The sequence below is a fragment of the Pholcus phalangioides genome, unplaced genomic scaffold, assembly GCF_987345545.1.
Source record: "Pholcus phalangioides strain wild (caught in Gottingen) unplaced genomic scaffold, Ppha-v1.0 ptg000015l_1, whole genome shotgun sequence".
NCBI classification, from domain to species: Eukaryota; Metazoa; Arthropoda; class Arachnida; order Araneae; family Pholcidae; genus Pholcus; species Pholcus phalangioides.
The window spans coordinates 98,260,762-98,272,645 of NW_028301608.1; the positions used below are offsets into that span (position 1 = coordinate 98,260,762).

Consider the following 11,884-nt stretch of genomic DNA (forward strand, 5'->3'; position numbering starts at 1 on the left):
CCAAACTCTCCGTGAATATAAAAAAAAGCTGCCCTTCAGAATCGGAAATAAATTGTAGGTCCTGGCCTAATTGTCACTTTTGTGCAGAAAATGACCGTGGTGCGACAAAAATGAGCAAAGTTTCACTCATTTTGTTGGTTTCTGAATTGAAGAAGGAAGATATATTGCCTGTGATTCAATAAACTACCCCAGGGTCGTCTTAACGCATGGGCCCCACTAAGCACGGAGAGCCTTCTCGGGTGCATAGGGGCTCTCCACGATGATGGAATAAGGTGCTATAATAATTAACAGGTGTTTGGTTTCACAAATTGTCTTTTTCCACGCTGAAATTCGAGCAATCAACAAGGTCCACATAATTTTAGGGCCCTGCGATGCGAATATCAGTAACGAGAAAGTTTTCTTCTTTGATAGTTCTCCGGGTTCCAGGATTTTTGACGGTTCCGTGGCGTTTGATCACGCGGAACCCCAGAGAATGTTCTAGATGTGAATTTACACGAGTTTCTTATATTTTCAAGTGAAGGCATTGTGTATTTATTTTGAGCTCGTTTCGGCATCGATTCTTCTAAGTAATGATAGAAAAGTGAGTTGGAAAACAATAAATGACACTTTTATGCTATTCAAATCTATGTAAATCATATAAATATACCGAAGTGCACAACATCCCATATATTTTTTTTTCTAAAATTGACTCTAGATTTTTTTTGTCACGTAGCATTCAGAGTATCTTATTTGCTTAACCCTTTACGGCGCACTACTCTTTAAAGTTGGAATTTCAACAAAAAAAAGTTGTAGGCTGTCTACTTAGGCCTAAAGGAGTACGCAGGTGCAATTTTGTAATCACAAAACAATATACAAAATTTCTTGTAAATACGAGGATTTTAAATAACAAGTCACAGTTGAAGATCATCGATTGCTTTGTTTGGTAGTGTCTTCTATGATCGAAAAGGAAAGTTCAAAGTAAATGGTAAATCTCTTTTTATCCATTTATAATTGAATTTAACGGTTTGAGAAGCTAGTCAAGTTGGGTGTTCCATGCAGTGCAACACTGAACGCAACAAATGGTTAATATAATCCCTCAAAAATTTTCACCTCCGGATATTTCAATGCTTGCCAATTAAAGGATTAAAATAGCATTTGTTACAAAACAAGAAACGAATAATCGTGTCTTTGCTTTGAATATTAAAATTTTCTATCTAAGAATAAATTAATCTATAAAAACGTCAATTAGAATCACTTATATTATCTTACCAAAGCAATCTCACTCAAATGATACAGCTTCTCCTGATGAACATGTACAGGTAGAATGCATTAATGCCATTCATACAAAATGTAACACCACATATTTTTTAGAATATTGACAATGCTTTTTTTTTTGTCATCATGTAACAGCATTCACTCACAGGGGGGTTTCATTTGCTTAATATCACCCATCGAAAGCATTGGATATTTCATTGCTTGTAATTAAAAGGTTTGACATCATCCACCAATGGTATACAAGATTACACATTTATTGCATTATATTTTTTCCATTAGCACATGCTCAATGACCTCTTGCTCAGATACAGAGTGAACATGAGAGGCCCCAGCAAGCACTATATAATACTTAGGACACTCTTAACGCATGAGCTCACAGAGCTATAGCTGGTTGGGACCTCTAAGTTCACGTGGGGGGAACTCACACAGTGTTTTACATCAATTAACCCCAATTTTGTCAAATTTGTATGGGGGCCCTCCCTCTGGAAATCATGTTAAGATGCTCCTGAGCCATCTAGTGTTTTCTCCACACAAACGGGGTAGTCCTTGGTTAATAAATCATTACTTACTTAAAGTGAGTCACTTTGAGAAAAATGTTGATTTCACACACAGAGGCGCCAGATAAAATTTGATGTTATATTAATTATGCATTCTTTATCTGTTGTAGAATTTTGAATTCAGCTCGATAATCCCTTAGCGATCATGTGCGGTTAAGAGGCTATGGACCAACTTTTGAAAAACCACAAGTGCTATATACAGGGTGTCCTGTAAGTCTTTATCTCATCAACCATCCCTCATAGAGGTAAATAGTAAATGGTAGATATAATTTTACTTTAAAAAATGCTCAACAGATATTCAAAAATTTCTCTGCACCAGTTTTGAGAGTGAAAATACAGTGTTTCATAAAATAAAAAAAATTTAAATTTTTATACGGTCCCCTTGTGGTTTAACTTCCAATTACAGAGTCGCTGCCCGGTATCTCCTGAGGGCAACAAAAAAAAAATTTCCAGTGTTTCTAAGTGCAATATTCACAGAGACATTATAGAATTCAAAAACTGAGAAAATTTCAGAAAGAACAATGAACAATGAACAACGTTAAATGCGGGTAAAACGGTTTTTACACTATTACCACATTTAACAGTGTTCTTTCCCAAATTTCCTTAGTGTTTTGAATTCAAATATCTCTGTGAATAGAAGATCCACTTAGAAATATAATTTTTTTTTTGGCATCGGGAAAGAAAGGGCAACAACTTTGTAAATGGAAGTTAGAGCACAGGGACACCATATAAAATGTATATATTTTTTTATTTTGTAACACACTGTATTTTCACTCTCAAAACCGGTACAGGGTAATTTTTGAACTTCTATTGAGCATTTTTTAAATCAGAATCATACCTCAACGACGGACGGTCGAAGAGATAAAGGTCGTGCTAGCACTTACAGGACACCCTGTATATGTTTTCATTAACTTATATACTATCATAAAAAACAGCTTTTGGAAAAACAAATTCATTGGTTTCCGAAATTTGTTCTGCCATGTAGCTTTACACAAAGCACCTATACACACACACAGTCAATATCAAAATCAGTCATGTGAGACTGAATAGCAAATGAGAAAGGTGTTGAAAATGTTTGCAGGAATTGTAATCTTAAATTTGGATTCACTGCGTAGTACCAATGTACAGCTAAGTAGTACCATTTAAGGGGGTCAAGTACCATTTTTGCCCATTTAAGGCTGTCTCCTACCTTTTTGGCATGGTAAAAAACTTTCACATGTAGAAACATTATTAAAAATATTATTTATGAATTGATTTATTTGGAATTTTAACCATATATTTGATTGTATATGCTATCCTATGTGCCAGAACAAAATTTTACATGTTTCTAATACTTGACTTTTTACAAATTTTCAAAAAAACCCCATTAAAAATCACTTGTGCACATGATACAATGACATCAATACATAACATGACATCAATGAAATTGAACAAAAACTGATTCAAAATAAAGGAAAGCGTTTAGTTCATAAAATGACAAAAAGATTTGTGATCCATTAATAAATACACACTTAGGTTATAAATTTTTTTCTTTTTTTACTTTTTAAATTTCTTTAATATTTAATTTATATATAAAATTAATTTTCTGTCCGTCAGTATGTTCTCTATACACAAATCTACAATTTTATACAGATTGTCGCCAAATTTTGCCTGTATACCAAACAGGACCCGAGTTGGTAGACTACTTTGAAAGTTCATCAGAGCTGGGCAAGTGTGCCAAAAACCATCGGGCAGCAATGGTTCGAAAGCCTCAACAATGACTTTTAGGAATGTTTACTTTGGTTACTGTGGTTCCCTAGCAATGTGTTTCAGATGTGCATATGCCTTTACAATGGTTTGTAACTTCTTTAATGCTGCCAGAATTATGCATTTCTTTTGTAATGGTTTGCTACTTTTTCAACCCTCCCAGTAATTACAGAAAACCCATGCAGAGCTGGGTATTATAGCTAGTTTTAAATAAGACTGAGTTGATAAAAAATCTTTTTCATGACCATATGAACAAATAGTTTTCTTTATTTTGAATCATTTTTTATTCTCAATCTCGTTGATTTCATGCAATTTTATCACGTGTGCAAGCTGTTTTTAATGTATTTTTCTTTTTAAATTTGTAAAAAATTAAGTATTACAGATATGTAAAATTTTGTACTGGCATAGGTTAGCAAACACAATTTGAAATAAATCAATGGACAAATAATATTTCTACATACGAAATAGAAAATATTACCTTTTCGGTGAGACAATATATGTATTAGGGAAACCAACTTTGGTAGACCCAAAATAATAAGAACTACAGCTAGATGTGTTTCAGAACTGTATGAAGTTCCTTCTTCAGTAGCAGGGAAAAAAATGAAAGAAAGCGAAAAGGCAAATGCTCTATATAGCGGGAGGGGAGTTACTCGCTGTTCAAGACAGAGTCAACACGAAATGACCGGCAACATGAGAAAAGAAAAACTTCTTATTTTCAACATTTTTTTCTAGTTCAGCATTCTCTTCAAGTTTCTTGTGCTCACTCTTCATCACGAACAGCAAGTAACTCCCGCTATATGGAGTATTTGCCTTTTCGCTTTCTTTTAATTTTTCTCTGCTACTGAAGAAGGAACTTCATTACAGTTCTGAAATGTGTCTAGCTGTAGTTCTCTTATTATTTTGGGTCTACCACAGTTAGTTTCTCTAGTATATTACATAAGAAAGTTTTTTACCATTTTAAAAGTAGGATACCCCTTAATCATGCAACTATTGTTTTATGCATTCTAGCATTGGTATTGAAGGACCGGATACACCCTGCTTCTCATCTCAGAGAGAGATATCGAAGCATTCCGGGATATGCATTCTAACAACCTAATCCGATTCTTTACACAAGTACAATTTTCTAACATGAAATAATCAAGGATTCAATTTGACAACACAAATAACAAGTACAGTTTTTGCTCTCACAGAACAAAATTTAATTCGCTATAATAATCCTTATTATAACATTTTTTAATTGACTACCAGTCAAATATAAGCATAGATTCGAATCAGATTGGTCATGGAAGAGGGAGGGGGAAGAAAAGTAACATTACACGATAATCTCCTGGATATGGATAAATATGTATTAATCGGTAACACATAGACTATATACGTATAAAACGCAATAATCATCATATTGCTTATATAATGAATTAACTAGAGTTTTCACTAATATGTGTCGAGATAAGTACAATAGTATAAAGATGATTGGCTAATTACGATGAGGGAAAACATTTCAATGGGATAATTGTTTCTCATTCACACGCAACAGATCAACACATGCATACAGTATCCAATTTGGCTAAAAAATTTTGAATGTTTGTGTATAGGTTTAATGATTATACATACATATATATTTATATATAAGGAAAAGATATCACAATTTAGTATATTATTCGCCACTAAACATACACAAGTGTTTGATATTAACATTTGGCAATATAAATAAATGCATTATAAATTGGTGGGGGTGGAAAAGTACATCATTTTCCTCGGGTGTCCATCTCGATATGACTCTTTACTTAGACTTCATCACGAAATTGAAACCTGGAAACAGATTGAAAAGCGGTTTTAATCGAATATGGGATAAACTCTTTGCAAAATACTTTGCATGAAACATTCTTGTACAGTGGAACCTCCGGTAATGGACACTCTAAGTCAGCACACACCTCCCATTAACAGACACTTTTGCAGCCCATGGAATGGGACTTCGTATTTCACTATATATATATATATATACCCTCCCTGTTAATAGATGAAAATTTTGGTCCCCATGGGTATCCATTATCGAGAGGTTCCAATGTATGTTGTCTGACAATGAAAAGATGACTTATGACCATAACCATGAAAAAAAAGGGTTCATTCTTCAGTAGGGAGAAATGGGGTTAGCGAGCTAGACCACTATGGTACAAAGACAATGAGCCTCTTTCCTTAGAAATCATATGCACTGAACGGGACTGTACATCAGGGCTGCCCTCACGAGATGTAGGGTCCAGTATGAAAAATTTTTGCAGGGTCATGTGCGTCTCCACAATTTTATATATTTTGCAGGAGAGGGGGGAATCGACATCTATTACTGCAGAACATATAGGAATGTAGAGAAAACTCCATACAAAAAATGTTAAACACAGAATTAAATGTTAATTAACACAAAAATTGATAAAAATTCAGCACTGAAGGCATAGGTGCCAATTTAGAGACTTAAAAAATCCATAGTTTATCCCATTATGACACATTCCGCATCGAAGAAAACATGTCAAACAAATAAAAGGGAAAAACTGGGACTTTTTTGAAAATGCAACGCGTGACCATATATAAATCCCATTTTTCCCGGATGCATTTTTAGCATCTGGATTTTTTTAACAATATTTACCCATTTTGCTTACTTTAATCATCATAATTGGTGACAATTACAGATTTTTCTTACTTGAAATCCTGATTCCCCATATTTTTCCTGAGAAACGTCAGCCTGAAATCCCAAGGACTGGAAGAGTATTTTCTTTAGGGATTTTCCATTCAAACAAAGCTTAATTTGAGGAATTTTTGAGATTTATCTATGAAGATACAAAAAAATCGGAAGAATTAGATTTCTGAAGAAAGGATTAGATTTCCGACTGGAAGATTTTAATAAGGCTGAAAAATCGGAAGCATTGACACCTATGTGAAGGTGATTTTAAACTAATGAGAGAAAAAAAAAATCCCAAAAAATAACGAAAATTTTAGAATTAATGAACTAAAAAATAATTGGAAGAAAATAATTCCAGCACCAATGAAAATTTAGAATGAAATAAATAATTCCAGAATTGATGAAAAACAATGCTATTAGAATTAATGAAGGAAATAATTCCAAAACCGATGAAAATTAAGAATTAGGGGTCGTTCAAGTATTACGTAAGCAAATTTTTAACCCCCCCCCCTCCCTTCCCAGCAAAATTTCGTCATCAGCTCTGCCCCTCTGAATCCTAACACATATTTTCATAAAGGGTCATTGATGACGTAAGCATTATCCAATCCCCCCCTTGTCATCAAAAGTCAGCAAATCGGAAACCCCCTCCTCCCCATCGATGATGACGTAATACTTGAATGACCCCTTAATGTAATTAATAACTTTGCAATCAATTAAACTTCAGAATAAGTACCAAAACTTTCAGAATTGATGAAAATTCAGAATTAAATTATTGTAAGAAATAATTTGAAAATTAGTGTGAAAACCTCCAATAATTTACCGTGAGTGCAGGGAAATCACAAAGCACAGGGTCCAGTAGGACCACACGTCTAAGGGTAGCTCTGCTGTACATGGACAGTCAGACCTAATTCAGGCTGAAGCTCAGATTGCTGATACTCCCATCAGATGATGACTAACCAAAGACGATGTTATTCTTCTTTTTATTGTGTGAGCTTAGGTCTGACTGTCCATGTGCGACCCATACAACGCACACACAAGCTCTAAAGAAAGAGGTTTGTTGTCATAGGCGGAGATTGACTTGGAAGTCTGGGGGGGGGGGGGGAAGGTCATTATTGCTGGGGGGCACGATGATGATGATGTCAGCTCATATATACATTAGAACAGTCAACTCCACCTTTGACGCTGGGGGGGGGGGGGGCAATGCTCACGAAAAGTAGTGATACCAAAAACTTCATCAACACTTTCAGTGGTAAGGTACGAGGTACATGTCTTCAGAAGAAGTAAAATACCAGATCAGTTTAAAAATATAAGAATCTAATATCCTATCATTCAAAATATTAAAAAAATATATGTTGTTGTAGAGGGATTTATCATTGCATCAAGTATTGTTGCACCAAGGTTTCGCAGTTAAACAGACAGGTCCCGATTTTGATTCTTGAGGTTGCCTCTGCAGCATCACGGACTGATTAAACCTTCGAAGAACATTTAAAATTTAACCTTTTTAAAACCTTTGCAAATTTGGTTGTGTGGCATGTAGAGGGGGGGGGGCGGTTTGGGAGAGGATGCACCCAGGCACATGACATAATGCTCTTGACCCATACTTTGATGACAAAGATGAAAAACCTTTAGGGAGCAGACAGGCCTATGACTGTAATACCACGAATAAGAATGTACGCTATTACAAGGGAGTGTCTTGGGTGCCCTCACCCAATTGTGGAATTTTGACAATTTCTGGAATTGTCAAATAAGGGCAAAGGAAAAATTTGGCTTCCGACTCGCCTGGTCTCTGGAGTACCAGAAATGAATTAGAAATAAATTTCTCAATAGAAGTTGGGTCGTTATGCGTCCTTTATACTGGATAAGATATAAGTAGTAATCATTGGCTGTATAAGAGCCGGGCTGACAGAGATTGAGCCTGGGATGACTCTCATAATTTTTATTATGTTTTTCCAAGCTATAAATTCTCTACACAGGGGCTCGCCAAATGTCCCAGTCTAAGAACTTTGCTACAGGCTATCGGGGGGGGGGGGGGGGCGAAGGAAAAGGGTAATAATTGCTCATCAATGTTGAATGTGTATCAAGATATCTGGTAAAATAAGGACCAAAATGTGGGACCCTTTTTTTTCTAAGTGCAACGTCGCTTGCTCCTTCTTTAGTTGCGGCCCTGGATGCTATAGTAATCTTGCACACGGATGTGGAATGACCGACCTTATGTTGATAATTTTTGGCTAATGAAGTAGACCCCAGAAAATTACTCAACCTATAAGACCCATGATGCTACTGAGGCATCCCAAGTTTATATCAATACAGTACATCAATTCAAACATTACACCTTACCTATCATAATTTGATCGTTTCTCGTTACATCAGTCAATACATCTTCTCATACACAAGACTCCAGCGACTACTAAAGTTTTTTCTCTTTATCCCCTACAGCGCAATAGGAACTGCATAAAAATTACTCTGCGGTGGTGGAAAGAACGACGACACGATCCAGCTCAGGAAAAGTCAGCTAAACGTTACACTACATTATATATAGAAAACGAAAGTCATCTCTCTCTCAGTCTGCAAGAGAGAAGTTCTGAAGCTCAACACCAGGTGCACTAATATAAAATTGCAAGAAAATAAACCGACTACAGTATATGGTAATATTTTGTGCGCTAAATCAAAAAGGCGATTGCTAAGAAAGAGCTAGGAGAGGTATGTTAATATTTTCGCACAAATATTTCTGTTCAAATCAACAAAGAAAAGGGCACTTGATTCTGCATTAGACGAAGCCATTTAACATTCGAGATGGCCCCCCCATCAACCGATCAGTCCTCGTCATCGTCCTCGTCAGGGACGAAGATGTCGTTCTCTTCTAAGAAAGCGGCTCCTTCCTTGCTTATCGTTGCACCGAGGTACAGCCCAGGCAAGACAGTCAACAGGACTTTTAACAGGGCGAATTTGTTCTTCTTCGGCTTCGGCAGGAAAGCGCCCGTCCTCGTCGTGATCGCACATCGGCTCGCGCTCAATCTAGGGCTAAATATCGTTGCTAGGACGCGAGCCATACTTGATCTAAAAGCTCGAGAGATAGAAGACATCGTCGCTATGTAAGATTCTCTCTCTCCTCCAATTACAGCGCTACCTACGGCTCTATCGGGGACAGAAAATAAACAGTTTCAACGACGACGTCTAGAAGCGAGGGGGAATCTTCGTGATTGGTGTCACATTTGATTTATACGTCCAGTCGATTTGTTTACATCTTGAATATTTCTACGGCAGCTCCGACTGCGTACGGTTTTCTTGCCGTATCCGAGGTAATAATATTGTGACCATATTTTCGACGGGACATCGCTTTATTCTCCTGTAGGGCCATTTAAGTATTACGTCAGCACATTTTGAGCTTTTTTCGACCCCCTCCCCCTACCAGGGCGACTCGAGAGCATCACGGGCCAAGTGATTTTTCTGTTGCCCTACCTGGCAAATTCTCGAAAAATTCAACTACTTCTCATTTTTCTGAGGGCCCTATTCTCTTGAGCAGTGAAGTCTAAGGCATGGCCTGGGGCCTCAGAAAAATGGGATCTGGGTGAGATTTTCGAAAATTTGCTTGGTAGGGCCTCGGAAAAATCATTTGGCCCGGGGGCCATGATGCTCTTAAGACGGCCCTGCTCTTGATGAGGTGCCCGAGTGGACCCCTGCACGACAGAGGCGGGCGCACCGGGCCCGAAAAACAAATTTCACTCTTTTTTTCTACTCTAGGGGGGGGGGTCTATATATATATATATATATATATTGCACCCGGGGCCTCACAACCAACTTAAATCCGCCACTGCTTACCCTCCCGCCTTGTCAGTAAAAGTCAGCTCTGTCCTTTCCCCCCCCCAACGCACATTGGAGAAGTAACCCGCATCACATTCCCAAATTATTTAAATGCATGGCCCCCACATCCTGGAACAGGGCCGTCTAAAGAGCATCATGGGGCCCCCCGCGACAAGTGATTTTTCTGAGGGGCCCCTAATCTCTCAAGGTGCCCGGGTGGGCCCATGCGTTAAGACGGCACTGCTCCCTACATGACAGAGGGGGATTCAACGGGCGGGTGCATCGGGTCCGAAAAACACAAACTTCTTTTTCTAATCTAAGGGCCCTATATTTTTTTTTGTGCCCGAGGCCTCAACCAACTTAAATCCGCCACTGCCTACCCCTCCCCCTCAGCGAATGTTCGTCAGCTCTGTTTCCCCCCCCCCCCGCAACGCACATTGGAAATAACCCGCAGCACATTCCCAGATTACTTAAATGCATAGCCCTCACATCCTGGAACAGAGCCCCTATGCTGGGATCTTTTGCGAGCATCGTGGGCCCCGGGACAAGTGATTTTTCTGAGGCTCTTTACCTGCCAAACTCTAAAATTTCAACTCGTTGCGAGGCCCATGTGTTAAAACGGCACTGCCCTTTATGAATTTATCGCGTGAAAAAACAAAATATAAGAATCATCCCGGTGCCACGCTTAAGTGATCCGCGACATAGTTACGGATCACTTGAGTGACGTGCGACACATTCCCAGATCACTTGCAGGATCCGCGGAACATTTAGAGATAATTAAAGTGGCTCTATTAAGCCCCATTCACATGGGAAATAGAAAAAGTGGATTTAAAACCAGCTTCAAGAATTTTCACCAATGACTGCTCCCCATTTCTGTTCTTACGAAAGGAAAAAAGCGGGTGCTAGAGAGAACTCCCAATGCTACCTCAATATTTGCACATGTGAACGGGGCTTTATCAGCACCTCCTAGAGATAGGCCTCCGCAGTCTGCTTGTGACGTTAGTAAGTAGTCCATTTTCCCTCAGAATATTCAAGGAAAAGTGTTCCCTGCCGTGCCACTATCATCGTTGTGAGGAAAAGAAATGATTGGGCTCAGAATTGACGATTTCTATGCCCCACATCCAATCACCCAGCGGTATTCGTGAGTCAATCAGGAAGATTCTACGCGAAAATAAGAAACGAAATAGGATGCTGTGGTTCAAAATGTGGCAAATTTGCTAGGTAGTCCGAATGACGTTTATTGCAAACATAAAATGAATTTTTTTTTCACACACGGGCTCTAGATATTTCGAAAATTTTCTTGTGGTTCAAATTATTGCTCTGCATGTTTTTGCTTCAAAAAAAATGCTCGATCAAAACTGGAATTTCTTCGATTTACTTTACGGGGCCCATAATTAATTTCAAAACATCCTAAACTATGTGGATTGATGCAGTTGGATATTATAAGAGGCAATACGGAAACATTTTTCATTTTCGTGCTCAAGTTATAAAAAGGTTGAAATCAATGTTATTGCATGAATATCCAAATCAAAAATAGGTGCTAATTATTTTTGTTTTATTTTCTGGGCTTCATCTCTAAACGAATTCTATTTCGAGAATCCAGAATTTTTTTTAAAATTGATGTGGCGGGAAAAACCCATATCACTAACTTTCCGCATTTCTTCGGTATCGATGTTAAAATTTCCGATTTTATTTCTATGGGAGGATCATCCTGTGCCTGTGATGCTGATTACGACGTCTGTTCAAAAAGCCTCATAGTTGCGGTCCTGGATCAACGTCTCACAAAACTTTGAGAAGGTTTACGCGCATAACTCAAAAATACAATTTTTTGATTAGATTTTTTTTTCAACAGGGACGC

General features: G+C 37.8%; 1 protein-coding gene across 1 annotated transcript; it reads right to left on the bottom strand.

Moving 5' to 3' along the window:
- Positions 1-4,721: 4,721 nt before the first annotated feature.
- Positions 4,722-9,436, bottom strand: LOC149077150 (essential MCU regulator, mitochondrial-like). Its single transcript, XM_089244873.1, has 2 exons — positions 8,563-9,436; positions 4,722-5,366 (listed from the first exon to the last, which is right to left on the bottom strand). The coding sequence occupies exon 1, from the start codon at positions 9,306-9,308 to the stop codon at positions 9,039-9,041; it is 270 nt and encodes an 89-aa protein (XP_089100999.1). The 5' UTR covers positions 9,309-9,436; the 3' UTR covers positions 4,722-5,366; positions 8,563-9,038.
- Positions 9,437-11,884: the final 2,448 nt, after the last annotated feature.

What these genes read in the sequence shown, in the direction of transcription:
- LOC149077150 (XM_089244873.1), bottom strand. Translation starts at nt 9,308, where the DNA reads ATGTCTTCTATCTCTCGAGCTTTTAGATCAAGTATGGCTCGCGTCCTA.